Here is a 19796-nt window from a genome sequence, read left to right as displayed (position 1 = left end):
GGAAGTCTGGAAATGTTCTTCACCAAGCACAAAGGATCTTAGGTTCATGAGGTGAATCCATCTCTAGTCAATGGTGACAGGACAGAGTAGGAACTATTTCAGCTTTCTGTTGACTTAAAGAGGTTCGGAATTTTATCTTTAATTTTTAAGATCTCCTGCCATTTAATTCTACCTGCAGCTCAGAAGAGAAATCGCAGGAAAAAGAGAAGAGAGAGAAACGAAAGAGAAATCCCAGGGGAAAAAAAGCTTAGACAGAAGAACAAAGTGTGATGGACAGTTAGGATTACCCCAGGAGATAACATGACTACAAACAGGTTTTAAATAACCTGCAAATAAATTTCTATATACTCTGATGTGTCCTGATCCCAGGTACTATTAGTTCAGCTGAAAACTAAGCAAATGAAAACATGTAAAACTTACAGCCATGTGTTTTAACTGTCACTGTCACTCAATGTGAAATCATGAAGTCCCTCATTTTATGAAGCACGTCGCAGTCAACCTTCTGAATGTTCAGGTGGAAGCAGCGACATGACGTAGTCTCATAAAGCAGACTATGCAAATAAAAATGTGTCAATGAAAACTAGTGACTTCACTAGAGTCACACAGAGGAAAGTTACTTCCTTTTAACATGCACATGTGCCTTAACAGTAGCCTCAGCAAATGAGGTTGCCTATTATTTTTTATCTTCGAAAAAGAGAAATCTTCACATTGATAAGTAAAACCAGCAGAGGAAAGGAAGCAGCAGCAGCCTCAGAGACAGTGGAAACAGAAACTTTTGTGGAAAAAAACCCCAAACAACAAACCAAACCAAACCCACCCAAAGACATGTTATCTCTTCCTGATAAAATTACTAAGCATCTTCAACATCTTTTCAAAGATGGTCACTGTCAGTAACACACAAAAAGTGTCTTTCTTCAGGTATTCTCTATAGAATTTTCTGGACTAAGATTTCCCATACCATTTCTCCTAAGCAGCAGCTAGCATGTAGGTCTTTCACACTTCCCCACACCCAATTTATTCCTGCAAGTAAAACGTAACAAAAGGTGCAGGATAAAAATGAATGTAAATCCTAAAAAACCTCGAACTCCCCTACCCAAAAAACCCCCTTAGCCTGCTTTTCTTGCTCCACTGGATTGTAATCAATCCCTGGGGTCAGCATGTTCCGCTACCTGCAGCTCTGCTCTGCCTCCAGCTCTCAAACAATTCCACAGAAAACATGGGAAGCATTTCTAGCCTTGCCCTTGCAGGTGGGCCAGCTTCGTGGGCAGGTCAGGTCCACCCCTCCTCCACAGCTCTCAGGCCCTACATGAGTAAACGAAGCCAGAAGAATCATTTTTGAAGACTAGAGCTCTGAATTGTTCTTATTCCTACTGATAATTATCTGGGTTTATTCAGCATCTTATAAAGCAAGGCACAAATGTACAAAATCGCATCTACTAAATTGGGTCATTTGTATATATATTTACACAATTATCAGAATATAAAATGTGCTTAGACGCTGTCATAGCACAACAGTAGAGGAATTGAGGACAACCTGATAATAAACACAAATACCAGGTCCTACTTTTCTGTTTGTGCTTCACCTGAAGGAACTTATTCATATGCAGATACACAGAGCAATCCAAACACTGTCCTTTATTTTTCCACACCTCACAGAGATCAAACTTTGTTGCTAAAAAGCTGTGGAAGGAGTAAAAGGCAGTAGACCAGCACCCAGAAGAACATGATGTAGTAAAATAGCTCTGGCTGCTCAGCAATCGTAATCTCATGAGTTGGTGGTGCTGGGGTCTCACTTTCTTCCAGATCCTTTTTCTTCCTGAAAATTGGAGAGAATTTGGTAAGAGGCAGAAAAAAGAAAAAGAAACCCTCTTACTGTTAATATTTCCTGTGAAGATCAGAGGGTGGACTAAAAGACAGCAGGTTAATGAACCATTCTGATCTCATCAGTTGGAGTCCCAGCTGGGCCAGGAGGTGCACAATGGGCTTTAGCAGGGTGTTTCCTTAGAGCCAAGATGCAGCAATTAGTTCTCTGAACAGTGTGGACAAAGTCTCAGTAAGTTTAAACACACAGCACAGCCCTTTGGTGTAAGGTGATCTCCATCAGTGAAAAAGATGATTTTTTATATTCAGGACAGTAAACAGCTCTGCACAGCACACACCACATTGTCACAGTTTACCTTACACACTCTATCTGACTTGACGTGCTTTCCCCAAATCATCTGCTTTCAAAGCTTTACACGCCAGACACCAGAACATGAAACAGAAGCAGCCCAAGACCTTCAGGAACCAGCTAGCAGTTGGGGTTTTGGAGGACAACTCCAAAATTCCAACTTTCCAAAGTTCCAGCTGCGATTCCTAAGGGCAAAGCCCAGTGGGTTCTGCCAGCACCGAGCTCTCACAAGGACGAGAAAACGTCTGACTTGAGAAGGCCCAAGATGGTTACTCTCTTTTAGTAATTTTATGGTACAATATGAATTACTCTCTGGGAGAATTCCTTTTTACTCCTGGATAAATTTTTTGGCCTGTTTCAATGACTCCCTTTTCTGGCTTGGGGCATGGCTTGAGGCATACATCTTGCTGAGGAGAAGGGCTCTTGAGTGGGAGACTCTGTCGAGGGACCCTTCCTGAAAGCAGCAGCCCCCGGGCACTGATCCGCGAGGGCAAATAAAATAACAGAATAAAAAGGAGAGACCACGCGACGCAGCCGGGGGCAGCCATTGCTTCTCCCTGAGACTGCACGCAGGCGTGACTCCTCGGGGGCGGAGTAAGGGCGGCAGCGATAATGCCTTTCCATACAAGAGGGAGCGCTGCGAACAGGACGGGCACGGCAGTTTGCACGGCAGTTCGCATAGGCAGAGCTCGCCCACCCTTCTGGCTCACAGGGTAAACTGAGCGGACCAGCTGGTGCTCGCAGAGTACACAGGTCGAGCTAAGGGATTCCTCCTGTCCGCTCTACGCTCAGACAGTTGAACCATGGTCTCCACCAGGCAGAGAGGTTCCCCCTACACAACTGGGGCAACCCCGTTGGAGGGCCTGCCTAGGGATGCCGCGGTTCAGGTCTCTGGCTGCAGGGAATGCCTGAGTCTGCTGCTGCCAGGGAAAAGAGGCAAACACCTCACCTGTGTGAGGTGTGAGCAGGTGGACGATCTGCTATGCATGGTAGTGGAACTAAAAGAAGAGCTCGACAGAGTGAGAGCTATCAGGGAATGTGAGCAGGAGATTGACTGGTGGAGTAGCTCCCTGGCATCCCAGAGGGAAGAGTGCCAGGAAGACACCTCAAAACTGAAGACGGTCCCTCTGTCCCATCCTAGTCAGATAAATGGGAGTGACCCGAACCCTGAGGAGGGCTGGGAGACAGTCCCATCTCGTCGATGTGGATGACTGGCATGCTGTCATGGATGGCTATGTGCTTTTCAGGAAAGATAGGGGCGCAAGGTGGAGGAGTTGCTCTTTACGTTAGAAAGCAGCTGGAATGTATTGAGCTCCACCTGGGGAAAGATGAACCATCAGTCGAGTGCTTGTGGGTAAGAATCAAGGGTCACGCTAGTATGAGTGACACCGTTGTGGGTGTGTACTATAGGCCCCCTGATCAAGAGGAGCGGGCTGATAGTGCTTTCTATAAGCAACTAGTAGTAGCCTCGAGATCCCAGGCGCTTGTCCTTATGGGGGACTTCAATTACCCTGATATTTGCTGGGCAAGCAACACGGCCAGTCATACGCAATCCAGACAATTTCTGCAGTATGTTGAAGACAATTTCCTGCTACAGATGGTGCAGGAGCCTACAAGGGGAGGGCGGGTGCTGGACCTTGTTCTTACTAACAAGGACGGGCTCGTTAGGGAGGTGAAAGTCGGGGGCAGCTTAGGACAAAGCGACCACGAAATGGTTGAGTTCAAGATCCTGTGTGGAAGAAGCAAGCCAAAAAGCAGGATAGCTACCCTGAATTTTGGAAGAGCTAACTTTGACCTCCTCCGCAACCTATTAGGAGCTATCCTGTGGGCTATGCTGTTAGAAGGAAAGGGAGCCTGTGAGAGCTGGGTAGCATTTAAACAGCACTTCTTCCAAGCACAGGATAGGTGCATCCCTTTGAGTAAGAAATTGGGAAAGAGAGGCAGAAGACCTGCGTGGATGAGCAGGGAGGTAATGAGTAAACTCAAAGGGAAGCAAAAGGTTTATGAACTGTGGAAACAGGGTCTGAGCACCTGGGAAGAATATAGGGATGTTGTCAGCACCTGTAGGGACGCGACTAGGAAGGCGACTTGTTAAATGCAACCATCATTTTAACTAGAATTTTTTTGGAGTTACTAGGTAAAACTTAATCCTCATTTCTTACAGACATGAAGGCACTAATGCCAAAAGGCTACACACTCTGCATTCAGGCTCCATCACCTTAAGTCTAAACTAAATGCACATACATACGATAAACACTCATGGGTTCTAGCAGAAGCCAGAACTCCACTGAAAAATCATCTTTTTCTTTTGCACTGACCACACTAAACATTGTCTTGACAGTCTTCCAAACCTGGAAAGAGTCATCACTGCCAGAGGGCCTCATACTTGAAGTTCTCCCACTCTTTTTTATTGGTCTGAAATAACCACCATCTGGGGAAAGTGCTCCCCATCTTGCTTTGAGAGCTGAAGTCTTTCCTCTCAAGTGAAGTAAAAGCATTTCAGTCGAGGGGGGGAGATCAAGCAATAGAGAAGTTTTGTATCTTACAGCTGAGGAAAACACTGACTCCAAACTATTACACAAGACATGCAGCCAGTCTCTACCATTCTACTACTGTTAAAAGTACCTAGGAGTTACATATTCCCTGCAAAAGGTCTTGTCTGAATGAGAACGACTCACCTGGAGATTAATGGATTTTCACCCATATCTGTCGTCTTCTGCTCGTTGACACCACAGGTTTCCTTAAACAAAACAGGAAGAGATTATATAAAAAAAATTCAGCATCTCACCAAGATGGTCATTGTGTGTGTATTTTATGCATAGTCTGTCTAACATTCGCTCCAATAAAATGAAAGTTTGCTGATAAATTTACTCCCTGCCAGCAGATCCACCACTGCAATCTGGTACACACATAGAAAAGGAAAAAGTTGTGAAATGAGATTTTGTTTTGCTTTCAATGACTTTCATTCAACTGAATAAAGCTGTGTTGCAGTTTTGTGAGGCTGTGCTGCTGAGACAGTTTCTTTAAGCAGCAGTTACAGTTTTTCTGCCAGCCTAAACTATAAACAATGAGCAATTCAAGGCCAAAGTCGCGGCTAGAGATAGTCACAGCACCTCTGAGAATTACATACAGGAGAACACAACCAAGAAGCAGCTGCATTTTGCCACCAGAGAAGGGAGAGAGAAGATGTCACGAGCTGTGCAGACACCAAGGCCGGAACAGGGCTGGGGTAGGAGGCGGCCCAGGTGCCGTAGAGAAAGATGCCCCTGCAGCCCCTGGAGAAACCCATGGAAAAGGCTGAGACCCCACCTGCAGCCCGTGGAGGGGCTCCACGCTGGATTGAGCAGGTGGAGGCATAGAGTTGATGCGGGGACCCTACATTGGAACAGCCCCTGCCAGCACTTGCAGCCATGAGGAGAATCAGAGACACAGAGATGAGTGAGAGAGAGATTTGCATCAGAACAGGTTTGCTGGGGGAGGCTGGTGACCCCACAGAGGACTGGGACTGAGAGACATTGTGATTTATGACTGCACCCATAGCAGTGACCCACACCAGGGCAGCTTGTGAATAGATAAAGCCCTGGGGAAAAGATTCAAGTTGGAGAAGTTTTCTGAGGACTATCTCCTGTGGGTGAGACCCTATGGTGCAGCAGGGGGAGGGTGTGGAATGAATGCCCCCCCCCCCCCCCCCCCCCGCCCAGCCAAGAAGGAAATCACCTTGCAAGGGACTGACCAAAACCCCATCTCCCAGTCCCTGCCCCCCGTGCTGCAATCGGGGGGAAGAAGGGAGTGAAATCATGGCTAAAGGGAAGTCTGCTAAGAAGGGAGCTGGGAGGGATGTTAGAGGTGTCTTAAGATCTGGGTACGTTTGTTTTAAGATCTGGTTGTGCTCTCAACTCTGTTTTCTTCACTGTTCTCTGTAGTTGTAGTGTAGTGTAATAAAGTAGAGTAGTTTTTCTCCTCTACACTTTCTGTGGAGTTTCTTTTGCCCATGTTGACAGAGTGATCTCTCCCTGTCCCTATTTTAACTCCTGAGCCTCTTATATATTTTCTCCCCTGTCTAACTAAGAAGGGGAGTAATAGACTGACTTCGGTGGGCATCTGGCCTCCAGCCAGGGCTAAACCACGACAAGCTGCCTCATTCATATATGTTTCTAGTAACTCTGACAGTGAGGCAAAAGTAAAGCATGTTTGTGAAACCTCTATTTCATTGAACTGTGGTGGCAGCATTTGTTTCAAACTCCAAGACAGTCAGAATTTCATTCTGTGGTGAAAAGACCCATAGTCCAATCCTTGCTCAGTGTGTCCAGCTTGCTGATGCTTTCCCTTCCTTCTGACTTAGAAAATAAAAATCCAGAGCTCACTTGTATAGCGTGCTCTCAAGAAACCAGTCTGAATCATGTCTGCCATTAAGGATGCAGTTTCACATTACAACTAAAATTCTTTGAAGGCTAGGAGAGGGAAAGAACCCAATCTCTCATAAAAAGTGCACTTTGAGAGACACCCAGCATTTCTGCAGGGTTGTGACCAGGGCACCAACAAACACACAGGCGGTGCACAAACGATAAGAAACTGGAGCACCAAATACAGGCACCTTCAAAGCAGCAAACTGTTGCAGCTGTAGTTGTAATGAAGTGAGCCTCAAAGTTACAAGAGATTTAATATAAGCCTTGGGTAGTCCTTTGTGGGTTTGTTTGAGGTTCAGTAAGGTTCAGTTCCATATGTTTAGGTGAGTTCAGTAAAGCTTTTCTTTCAGCTATGCCTGAAATGACTAGAAGTCACAGGGCTTCTGTATTATCACAGAGCTTTATATACTTTTACAGTACGTGAACGAGAAACAGTGATAGGTAAATTTCCACATACTTACCTCCTCAGAAGTATTAGGAGATCTTTTTCGGAGATAGATGCTGGAATCACTGTCACTGGTTCTGAAATGTACGTAAAAGCCAAATTTTTAAATTGATAAAGCTTAAGATTTAGTTTGACTTCAAAGAGAGACACTACAATTGTAAATACTAGTTTTCAGCTGTGCAAAGCCACAAATATGCATTGTTGCATGTATGAGAACATGGACTTGAATGCATCAGTAACATAACAGATTGCTTTGGAAAAATCTGTCCAACACTAAGAAGTCAGTATGCTCAAATCAGAATCTTCTCAGAAAAATGGTGTCTGATGGGGTTTTTGCACATTTGACATCATTTACATTTAAGTGAGAGTATACCACAAGGTTTATGTCTGTCTGTATAAATAAAAATTTGTCAGACTTCATAGGCAGCAGGAAGCCTGAAGGAGACAAAGGTTTCTAAGCAAACCTTTCACATTCAGTACAGTGCTATAGTGATAAGCATCAACAAATTGCAGTCTGTGTGTCTGTGCCCCACTCAAATTCATTACCCAAGAACTAAATTAGTATGTAAGAGGACGCAGAAGCAAGTGGAGTAAGATTGGCGGAGTGTCTCTGAACTGGATCTGGCTGGGGTGCAGTTCACTTCCCTACCGCACCCCTGCAGCACTGGGCCCTCCCATCTGTAGCTACAGTGGTGCTGGTAACACTCCCATGGTTAGGGTATTGCTGAGCAGTTCTTGCTTCAACCCCCCAAAGGTCAGCAGACTGGTGCTGATCAGGAGGGGTTGGGAGGGGACACAGCCAGGGCAGCTGACCCAAACTGACCAAAGGCATATTCCATATCATATGATATTGTGCTCGGCAGTAAAAACTTTGGTGTTTTTTTGCTTTGCTCCCACACATGGTCTGTGTTTTCTTTCATGAAACTGCCTTTACCTTGACCCATGGGGTTGTATCCTGTTTTCTCCTCCCCATTCCACTGAGGTTGAGAAGTGAGAGTGGCTTGATGGGCACCTGGTGGCCAGCCATGACCAACCTACCATGATCTTCTTCACTTGCTCACAGACAGAAAACAAATATCTACCAGAATGAATCAGTGTCATGCTTCCACAGTGCCACAATGCACATGGATTATTTAATCTATGTTACAAAATACCCCTCCTGTTGGAAAAACACTGCCATGTTCAAAATGCACTGGGGTTCCACTTGGGCTTTCTGTAGCAAAGCTTGTGAAGCGAATCACTTGGCATGTTTAAGGGAAACACAGGAAGAAGCCAATGAATCTCACTACATTGCTCCTAAAAGACCCTGCAGAGAACACCCAGTGCACAGGGCACACTTCAGAAGACCAGGCATTGATACCAGTTAAGTGTATTTAAGACAAAGTTAATGTGAAATACCTGGTAAATTCCTGACAATCAGCAATTTCTTCCAGTTTCTCTTGCGACAGAGTAGTTGTGGCAGCTTCTGAGATCTGCAAGTCTTCTTTGATCATACTTTCCCCGTCTTCCTCCTCATTATTACTTTTTTCTGATTCCTCCATGGCTACTGATAAATCCTCTACATGTTCTACTATGGCCTGTTGAAATTAAGAAATACTTTGCATTAGGCAAGACTGATTCCCCACCCTTTCAAGTATCTTAGTCTTGCAGCCTACTCAGATGCTCAATTGAATGTAGTACAAGATTGAAAGTCTCACTAAAGGGAATATAAATTAATTCATTTCTTTAAAATCATTTTAAGCTATAAAGTATCATCAGTTCAACGTACATACAATTAGTTGCCAGTTCTTTTTACATATGACGTCATGACATGACATGGTTCTTGCAAGTAATCCATTAAGGCTTTCCTTAATCTATCCCCAAATAGTCTTTGAAGCTAAGAGCAAATTCACATCATTACTCTAGTGTCAGGACCTAAACATGTCCAAGCAACTTGTCTAAGAAACATGTAGAGTAACATTAAATGCATAATTATTCCTGAAAACACTGTCTAAAGTTACTGCACTGGAAAATGTGTAAAACAATCCAACATCAAATTCTTGTCTGCAAGAAAAGACCTAGTAGCAATTTGCCTAAATCCAATGCTCAGTATAATTATCAAAAATTCCCTACCTTTCTCCTCCTCCAGTGTAGACAAGCCTTCATTTTAGCCATGTAATTTATCTTACTTAAATTGGTTTAAGTTTTTGTAGGCAAACTTATTTGGTTTCAGACAAAAAATACATCCTTTCTACATCAGCAATACTACTACTTGTGTTCATCTCTTTACAAATACCTGCGCCTTAAGCTACTTGAAAGCAGAATTAAAATTCACATTTTTGCAGTACTATTAGTAGTATGGCTTATTCTGTGTTTTAATGTCCTGTCTGCTCAGGGACCTGCAATTCCCATCACTCCAGCAGAGGGCTGTGGCAAACAGCGTTACGGGACCGGAAGCCAAGCACACTGTACATATTTCTCAAATGAAACCCACTGAGGTCAGATGCTAATCCCCCATCTATACACAGAGAAATGTTTGTAATAAAAAAACAAAGTACCTCAGGATGATGTGGAATAGTGAAATCTTGATCGTTGGTGGCCTTTTGGCTATCTTTTTCAATTTCTAACTCTTCTTCTACTAGTAATGGCACTTCTTTTTCATCAGAAGAATTCATGTGACTGTTAATATCTGTTGTTTCCTCCTCACCATTCTCAGTGTCTATTTCTAGTGGAGGGACACTTAGCTTAGAGTCTGGCTCTGGAGAATCTTCCCTGTAATTCTGTTCTGGTAAGGCCTTCTCATGTAAAACATCCATTTCTGGTTCAGAGGAATCTTTGTCATTTCCAGTATCATAATCTTCAATACAAGGCTCAAGGTAAGCATTCAGAACTGCTGATATGGGAACATTGTAATGTGGATAATAAAAGAGATCATGTGGTATTACAGATACCTTTGAAGAACTGGGTAGCACTTCAGCTGAAGGCTCAACTTCATCACAGCTGTCCAGGTCCTCTGGATTTTTAGGTACATCTGAGAGAGAGTCATCAGATATTTCATGCTGTGTAGATAGTTCTTGGCTTTTGAGATTAGAACCATTCAGTGAACAATTGTTCACTTCTGTTGTCTCAAAGCCAGGTGATTGCTTTGTATATTCATTTTGTGGAAGTTTCAGTATTTCCTCATTTAGAAGATGAAGAATGTACTTATGTGTATCTTCCTGTTTTGAGGTATCTTCTGGTAAAAGAATTGAAGTCTGGGGTTTGCTTTCTTCTACTTTACTTATAGATTCATCTGTAAGTATACCTGAAGTCCAGGATAGCGGACTCAAAGAAGAAGTATTGGCTGAAAGGCTCTTAGTTTCATTGTCATACTCAGTAGAGGTTTCTTTAGTTAATTCTTCAGAGTAGTCTTCAAAAGAGTCAACAGAATTTTTCTGATCTGTCAGAACAGCTGGAGAAAAGTCATCATTCTGTTTCAGGGGATCATCAGATATGCCTCCATCACCTTGCATGAATTTATCACTTAGAACCTCCCAAGAGGAATTGGATTCAAAACTGACAGATCCTGTGATTTTCAGGGAGGTAGGCCTCTGAGGCTCCTCTGCACACGTTTCCTGTGAATCACCCAGCGCTTGACTCGATTTCCCGTTACATTGTTCAGGTATGGTTTCCAACGGGATTCTCTCAGGGGTGTCATGAATATGAACCTTTGGAGGAGCAGGATGACTCCTTTCGTGATTAACAGTATACATGTTTTCTTCACTTTCACTTAAAATCAGTATTTTGCCTTCCTTTTCTGAAGGTGTGTCTTTGATGTGGACATACGTGGACTCAATTGGAAGCTCCTTGTCAGGATACGTAAAGTCTTCCTGTAAATGATGAGACACCATTAAAAGAGAAATCATTAGATATCACCTCAGATACCATTTTACATTTCCCAAGCACTACAGAGAGAATAACTACTTAGTCCATCCCTCCATTACCTTGTGAAGGGCCAATTAATGACTCACTTATTTTGAAAGTAAGGAAACCAATTTGGCAACTGACTTGAACAAAGCTCAATGTCAAGAAGCCACTTGTACAGGAAGATCAGAATTCAGACAAGCCTACTCCCCAGTCGTTAATGTATTCATGTCTTCCTGCTGCACCTGTGGAGGCAACTCACTTGGCTGTTTGCCACCATCCCAAACTCAGGCAATAAATCACAGAATCACAGAATCAGTAGGTTGGAACAGACCTTTGAGATCATCAAGTCCAACTGTACCCATCCTCTACTAAACCATATCCCTAAGCATTTCATCTACCTGTCTTTTAAATACATCCAGTGTCAGTGACTCAACCACCTCCCTGGGCAGCCTGTTCCAATGTCCAACAACCCTTTTGGTGAAGAATTTTTTTTTATTGTCTAATCTAAACCTTCCCTGGCACAGCTTGAGTCCATTCCCCCTCATCCTATCACCTGTTGCTTGGGTGAAGAGATCAACACCCACCTCTACAGCCTCCTTCAGGTAGTTATAGTTGGCAGCAAGGTCCTCTCCTCATAAGACTTGTTCTCCAGCCCCTTCACCAGTCTGGTTGCCCTTCTCTGGACACACTCCAGGACCTCAATGTCTTTCTTACAGAGACAGGCCCAAAACTGAACACAGCACTCAAGGTGTGGCCTCACCAGTGCTGACTATGGGGGCACAATCACTTCCCTAAAGCTAACACATCTACTAAATTCACTGTGAAATACATTAATATACAGGATTAGTTTGTTCCAACAGACTATATCTTTAAAAAAGTAGGCTTTTTCTTTGCCCATTAAAATGCCCACAAGTTTAAATACCAATAAATATTATTGCTCATCTAAACTATGAAAAAGATTATTATAATAATTCTACTTCCAGTGACTTTAGCAATGCCCACCCATTTTATGAGATACAAAATACATACATGTGTAGGAACCATCATTTATATGCACATAGTCTAGCACATGAACTTGCCCAGATACTCAAGGGACACCAAGTCCCCTGGGGACCCTTTCAAACCAAAACAACTATGTTGAACTAGGTTTATATGCAAGTATGAGAGGTCTCCAGAACACTTTTTCAACTTAGGCAGATTTCCTCCTAGGACTTCCCACATTTTTCCTTGAGTTTTCTGTCTCCTCTGTTTCTCCAAAACACCTTTGTTGATCCCTGACACCATCAGTCCCTGATTACTTTTGATAAAAGTCCTCATTAAGATCCTGGTCCTTCAAGCTTCAGCTTATTTCATGCTTACAACGAGTCCTTTTGACCTCTGCATTGACAAGATGCAGCCTCCGGTATCTTGTGTCTGATACCTGATAAATTAAGATTGACTGTGGCCCTCAAACTTGAGAAGACAGAAGTCAAAACAAAATTCCAAGTCCAATGAATCATCATAGAGAAAGGGATAAATTTCAGCTGTATTAAAGACTCACATAGCGAAGCTGTAGAGCCCTGTGTAACCCGTTCTAATGCCTGAAAGTTACAACTGCATGTAAACATTTAAAAGCACCATTCTACCTAAAGCATTTTACCAATCACCAACAACAGCCCATTTCTCCAGATTTAACAAAGTCTGGGGTTTATTGTAAATACCTTGTGGGTGTTGGTCTCTTCTGTGAAAGAAACCTAGAACACAGATACACCAATATGTGACTTTTAAAGTACAAAGCAAGTTTTAGAAGTGGTGTGACACAGGACTGAATACGTACCCCTTCCAGCTCTGGGAAGTGTTCCAGAAATTGTGCCACATATGTCACAATGGACTGTTCATCAGGTGATTCCACCATGATATCTATGGAGACAGATACAAGGGGCTTGAGTCCACACACAATTTTAAAACACTTTTGCAAAGGATGAGACTGCCAGAAATGTATCCTGCCTTTATGGTGAGAGAAATAACAGACACGAATGCTTTTCCTTCTCTGACAGGGGAGAGTAGAATCCTTTTTACTGTTGATGGTACTCCAAGAGAGTTCTCAGCTTCTTACTCACATTAAGTTTTTCCTATTTCCAAACACATACTGAACGCTGACCAGGGTCCCTTTCCATCCACCTGCATACTGTCATTTATGTTGTCACCAGCCAGTGGTCTTGTTGAGTGATAGCACAGAGGTTTATTTTTAGCAGGGTGGCCCAGCCTTCTAACAGGTGACCCACAAAAGCACAAATAACCATTCTGTGCTTTCAGTCACAAAATCAAGGTCTAATACCCATCTAATGAGTTCAGTAAAAATGACTGCAAGCAGAAGCTCTGGTTCTATACATATACTTATATACATACATATATGCCTACGTTTAGATATACAAATATGTGTATGTGTACATATGCATTGTAAAGGGAAAACCAGGAGATGCAAACAGGTTTGGATAGATACCTATCCCTTTTCCTGGTACTGCAGACTCACACCTCATCCTGGAGAGACATTCTGTCTGTGCAGACTGTAGGCATTACGAAATGGTGCTAGTGCACTGAGACCCCCCTCAGCACAACAGGGTGGCAAGTAATGCCCACTAGTAATGCAGATGTCACATAGCATCTAAATGTTAACCAGGACCAGTGTACACAACTACAGCTACGGTAAGATCTCTGCCCCAAGGAGCAGATGGGAAGTTACAATGAGAAGCACACAACCACGAGCCAGCGAATGATTCATTGTTATTATCAATCATCCCGACTCACTGATCACATCAACAGCCTGATCACTGGGAGGTTTTTGGTAGGTATCACAATGCAATAGTCATGAATTCATTATAGTTTGAGTGTTACCCAACAGAGCTGATGTAGGCGTTTTACCTTCTGGTTCTAGGAGCCGAGGAACACCCAGCTTGTTTTGTGCTATGCTGAAAGCATCCTCCAGGTTTTCTCGAGCTGATTTCTCCAGTGCTCGCTTCACATCTACCAAAGAAGAGTCTATTGCTTTTATGATAGCTAAGAAAGCAAGGCCGCTCCTCCAACTGCTGGCAAAGTCCTGAACTGCAACACCGTACCTGAACAGAATTACACAGAGTTTACACGTGTGGTTGCTTTACAAAATTCAAAGGAAAGGCATCGTCATTTTCAAAGACTCCTGAAAGTTAAAAGTCAAATTGCCGAGTTGCACCGTTACATTTGAGATCTTTTTGGATTTTGAAACACACAAAACACGTTCATAAAACACAAGGATTCACAAACTGGATCAGTGTGGCTAACAGCTGACATCTATCTGCTTGTAGGAAGCCGTTAGTAAAAACAAAGCCCTCAAGAACTCAGCAACCACATTTAACGTTCATAAAACCAAATGTCTCTGAGATTCCTGTTTCTGTTGCTCTCCAGCATTTTAATGCCATAGTTTAGGAAGACTGCCAACACTTAAGTATTTAAAAACATAAGCATAAATGATTCACATTCCTGTGTACTTGGCCTTCTATAGGAGAAAGCTGTGCTTTGCCAAATGCAAACGGTGTCAGTACATGTATAAACCACAAGTGTGTTAGATGCCCAAAGTTGTGGAGGAAAAAGCAACCATCAAACTTGCAATGAAACACAGCCCCCAGAATAGAATATTTTGCATTAAGTCTTCGGATAACAGGATTATAATGATGCTATTATATTTTTAGTGCAGTTTCAAGAACAATTTTCTTCTGCTAGGAGTTTTCAATTTGTACTCTTTGACTGGGCTGAAAAGCCTATGGCTTTAACTTCTCCAGCCCTCACTTTCCCTGTACCACCTCCCTGCAAATGACATTATTGGTGTTATTTTGAGACTAAATTTCTGATTCCTCTATGGTCTGCACTGGATCCCAATGGGCCAAGTTTATCTGCACGACAAGCACTCTTAGCTTCACTGGAGATAACCAAGCAATGATGTGACCTACAGGACCAAGTATTTAAGATGTTAACTTGTATCATCAACACCAGACACAGCACTTTTGTTTTCACGGGCAAACCTGGACATATAAATCCATCAACAGACAAAAGTCCTAAATACTCAGCTATCCAACTTGTACAAGTAAGTTTGACTCGTGCCCTCTTTAAAACTCTCTGGCAGTCATTGCTTCAGGTAACAATAGATGTCAAAGATGCTCCAAGCACTTACGCAGTACAGTTGTTTAACCAGAGAGTAACCCTCCCAGGTTAAAGCTTTATGAGACAAAATGCTTTTGGTGAAAGAAATGGTTTTTTATCAGAGAGAGAGACAGATGTGTTGAGCAATGGAACTGGATCCAAATGTTACATGATGATGAGAACTGACCAAAGATTCTACCTCTTCCCCTCTTTAATTCTCGGAAAAGAGGGACTCTAGCAGGGGCTCTGTCCTTCATGACACTCTGCAGCACACAGAGAAGCTCCCTCAGGGCTGCTTAATATAAAAGGCTGTTGCTAAAGTATTTCAATTTTTTTTTTCCAGTTCAGCCCTTGTTTATGCCTACCTTTTTAATTAGCAAAAGATATAAAACAGACGGCATGAAAGCCAGGGGGTAGGGCGAGGAGGGAACGATCCTGTTTTAAACAGCACCAAGCAGATTAGTGCAAGTTAACATTTAACACTCAAATCACGAAGCCAGCAGTGCACATGGCTGCAAGGTCACACAGCCACTGTACTGTAGTGATATACCCCCCTTCAGAGACCTTGGGCTGCAAACTTTAAAACCAGAAAAAGCCACAGCACAAGGTGACGAGACAGAAAAGCGATTCAGCTTCAAAAGGGCAGGTGGCAAACCACATTTTTCCATGAGGGTTTCTTAGCTTACTTTCTGGTTTTCCTTTGAACCCAGAACAACAGGGCTCTGATGGCTTTCCGCTGATCCTTCACAGTAACAGAGATGTTTCTCTCCACACTGGGAGTGCTGGGGTGGGACATGTCTGACTCGGGACCGCTGGGCCCAGAGGACAGGCTGGAGGAAGAGGAGTTCCTGTTGAGGTTACCTGTCAGCTCCTTAATCTGTAATAAAAGGGGAAACATGCAGTGCTCTGGTTTAACACTGGCTGCATGAAGAACCCAGTGCTTGTTTGCATGCAAACTTAAAAGATAACAGTGCCATAAGTGAATTTTAAGAGGTAATTATAGACCTGTCCATTTTAACCCTCGATGTGTATTGCATGGGCGTGACAGCCAGCTGGCAGCCCCATGAAACAGGGAGGGCAAGGAGTCAGTTATGGCTGAACTGAGCAAATTCCTATTAAATATAAAGCAAAGAAGCATGTCCTTGAAAGAAAAGTTAAACTAAAATCTTTCTTTAGCTTCTCATGGCTCACCTGAATGAAACATTTTTAGCTAAGAAATGATGATGAGCAGCAGTGCTCCTGTCCTGGTAGCACTGATATTTGAGTCCAAATCATCCCCTCTGCTGCTTTTGGGTCTCCTGTGCCCTCTGCTGCTGCGGTGGCAGATTCTGGACATACAACCTCTGATTCGAGTCCCTCTGGCTGAAGTGGTGCTGTTCACCACTGCTCAGCTTGGGGAGATCAGCCACGGAGAGAAAACCCAGTGAAACTTTGAGAGTTTGTTTTTTAAACCTCTGGCCATTTTATAAATGACCCCAAGAGAATGAGAGAGCTTCACAGTCTTAGGAGAGTCACAGTCACCCTCCCTCCATCTGTCTTTGTGCATTAGAATTTGTATTGTCTAGAAGGACATTTTCAAAATACAAGTATATTAAGGGGCAGTTTGAAACTAAGCCTGAGGCTAAATAAATTTGCAGGCTCAAATCAGTTTTATCAGTTCCAGGCCCTTCACAATCTTTCATTTGGTCCCCTCCCTCACTTGCGAATTTTTGCCACATTGAGTAAGTCTCCAGAGATCATTGATTCTACGTGGAATTTCCCACCACGCTGGACCAAATCCAGAAAAGATGATTGAAAATAAACTGTGACCTGGAACCAAACTTGAGACGTTGGTTCAGATCCAGGGAATCTGGAGCACAACCCTGAGAAGGCACAGGAGAGAAGGGAAAGAAGTAATCTGAATCTCTAATTCTGGTCCAAGTCAAACGAAGGCTTAAATTGTCTCATATTTACACCAAAATAGGTCCAATGAAGTAAAATGAAAGCAGCTGCAGATATAAAATTAGAGTGTATTAAGAGGGAAAAGCTCAGGTTTAACATTCTTAATTATGTTCTTTAGGACTAAAAATCAATTTAAAAAGCTGGAATAGATTGATACCATGAAAATTGTTCACTTAATGATTATTCAAGTTTTATTACCTGAAAAAACAAGATTATATTCCATATTAGTCCAAGTACCAGAGAGGAATTTCCATCTGCTATTTCTGCTGCGTCGATGCTAACAAGCTTCACCTGTAGGAGAGATCACAGATTCAGAGCCAGATTCAAAGCTGTAAGGTAAATGCAGAAAATGCACTGGCTTGAGCTGAGACTCCTGGGTATGTCCAGAACACTTCTGTCACAGGCTGGCCAGTCAAAGAGCAAGGCTGAAATCTTGTGTTAATGGTAATGTGCCCTGATCACAACCACTCATGGACATCTTCTCTCAAGACCCAGCATCATCTTGGAACCGAAGTGAGCTCAGTTCTGCATCCTCAGGACCACAGATGTGTTTCCTCCATACAAAAATGGAACAAGACGGTGCCCCCTCCAGTAGATCCTACTCTTAAAAAGTAGAGAATCAATTCTCATAGAAAAATGAAAATCCTGATAAGATCTGCTGGCTTCTGTTTTGCTGTGCATCTCCCTTCTCCTTGCTTATCTCACTTTACACAGCTTGTGTTCTGATTAAGTCAGGTAGCAAAGGATAGAGTTGCCTAATCCAAGCAAACTCTAGACTTTCCCACACTGTGGTTTCTTCCACGGTGATAACACCAGGATGTTATTCTCTCAGACAACACAGAGTTGATTTTGGCAAAGGTCACAGAGGAAGGAGGAAGCAAGGAAGCTGTCAGTACTGCACATGGCACCCAGACCAAGTTAAAGCCCAGCAAACAGCCCATTTATCACTGAGAAATCCTGTGCATGATGAATCACTCAGCAGTGCTTTACTCTGCTGCCCCAGTTCCACAGAAGCATATGCTGACGGGTTCCACCCATTTTGGTTTAATGTCTAACCCTGAAGCTCTTGGCAGCCAAGGCATTTTGCCAACACTTTCATCACCACCCTTTGCTAAATGGTTTGGTTAAATTGAAAAAAGGAAAGCAAAATAACTTTTTATCTAGTGGTTTGCACATCAGTTTTCAATCTTAGCAAGAAGACACCTCCAGCTGTCATATTTTAAGACTCAGATTTTCTAGCTCCAAGGTATTTGGCATGGGAAAACCTTTAAGATCTAGAACATTTGAATAGCAATTCCTCCAAAATGGGGAGCAAGTGGCATTTATTACCAGACTACTTTCTGTGTCAGCTCTGTCTTCTAACTGCTGCTTATGTCTGTCACCCAGCCCAGCAGAGATACCCAGCTAGAAGACACTGGCTGCTTATTCTTAAGGAAACAAGAAACCCAGTGTTTAGCACCGTTAATCGAAAGGCTGCCCGTGTCCAAGGCTCCTCCTGCCTGGCCTTGCTCACTGAGGTTCTAAGGCTTTCCCCTAGTGAGGTCCTGGCAACCAGACATGCTTTGGGCTCCCTGGTATAAAAAAGACAGGGATCTCCTGGAAAGAGACCAGAGGAGGCTACAAAGATGATTAAGGGCCTGGAGCATCTCCCCTATGAGGAAAGGCTGAGTGAGCTGCGACTGTTCAGCCTGGAGAAAAGGGGGGACCTTATTAATGTTTATAAATATCTGAAGTATGGGATGCAGGGGGCAATGGCCAGCCCCTTTTCAGTGGTCTGTGGGGACAGGACAAGGGGCGATGGCTGCAAGTTGGAGCACAGGAAGTTCCGCACCAACATGGGGAAGAACTTTTACCCAGTGAGGGTGAGGGAGCCCTGGGACAGGCTGCCCAGGGGGTGTGGAGTCTCCTTCTCTGGAGATATTCAAGACCTGTCTGGACGCCAACCTGCGGAGCTGCTTTGGCAGGGGGTTGGACCCGATGATCTCTCAAGGTCCCCTATGATTCTATGGTTCTGTGATTCAGCTGCAGCTCTGCAACGTGTTGGTATCAACAGAGAGAAAAAAAATTGTATCTGCCAGTAGCTGGCTGTGGGTAGAAAGCATCAACTAGGAAACTGTTAAGAAGTGTGAACATGTGAAATATTTCTTAGCAGTTCTATAGCAGGACACATTAGGGCCAGATGAGAATGCATGGGTGGAGCTTCCAAAAGGAAACTGCAACACCTGGACAACTTCTTGACCTTTTCACATCCTCTCCCGGGGAAAAAGGCAAAGGAGGTTTAATCTCCCACATCTACGAGGTTGTAAAAGATCCAGGAAGTCCTCACATCACACTCATTCCTGCACTGGGGTTTGCACGACTAGTGGTGCTGCAGGATCTCTGGAGCAAGAGCTAAGCTCGCTGAAGGGAAGCTGCAAAGTGACATCAGATGCTGTTGTAGCATTCCATGCAAGGCAGGGTTTTGTCTCTATGCACACACTGGATCCCTCCTCATGCATAAAGTTTAAACCCTACTGAGTACTTGCACCTTGGAGTCAAGGGGATCATTGGTTACATTTTCTCCCCAGTTGGTGTAGTGGAGAAGTTGCAAAACTTCATTTCAGATACTAGATAAGAAGATCTTCCAGTACAGCAAGAATGCTGCAGTCCTTTGTAGGACACAGTCCAATATTTGTTTACTCTTTCTGAAAGGTCTAGGTAAACTGTGTGTATGAGTTGTTAAATGATTGGGACTTCACTTGACCCCATAACTTCTCAACACTTTTCAAGAGCAGAGAGTTTCCAAGACACAGGACAC

At 43.4% G+C, this 19796-nt stretch overlaps 1 protein-coding gene across 1 annotated transcript in view; it reads right to left on the bottom strand.

Moving 5' to 3' along the window:
• Nucleotides 1-1447: 1447 nt before the first annotated feature.
• Nucleotides 1448-19796, bottom strand: part of CLMN (calmin) — a gene marked incomplete at its 5' end in the record, with an annotated part of 74130 nt that continues 55781 nt past the window's right edge. The window contains 9 exons of the mRNA XM_084270507.1: nucleotides 1448-1816; nucleotides 4849-4910; nucleotides 7038-7098; nucleotides 8420-8598; nucleotides 9559-10869; nucleotides 12723-12805; nucleotides 13808-14001; nucleotides 15745-15935; nucleotides 17198-17290. Coding sequence (XP_084126633.1) covers nucleotides 1660-1816; nucleotides 4849-4910; nucleotides 7038-7098; nucleotides 8420-8598; nucleotides 9559-10869; nucleotides 12723-12805; nucleotides 13808-14001; nucleotides 15745-15935; nucleotides 17198-17290 — 2331 coding nt within the window. The 3' untranslated portion in view covers nucleotides 1448-1659. The remainder of the gene's footprint in view (nucleotides 1817-4848; nucleotides 4911-7037; nucleotides 7099-8419; nucleotides 8599-9558; nucleotides 10870-12722; nucleotides 12806-13807; nucleotides 14002-15744; nucleotides 15936-17197; nucleotides 17291-19796) is intronic.

The sequence above is a fragment of the Gallinula chloropus genome (genome assembly GCF_964237585.1).
Source record: "Gallinula chloropus genome assembly, chromosome: 14".
NCBI lineage: Eukaryota > Metazoa > Chordata > Aves > Gruiformes > Rallidae > Gallinula > Gallinula chloropus.
This window is presented reverse-complemented; position numbering and strand designations above follow the sequence as displayed.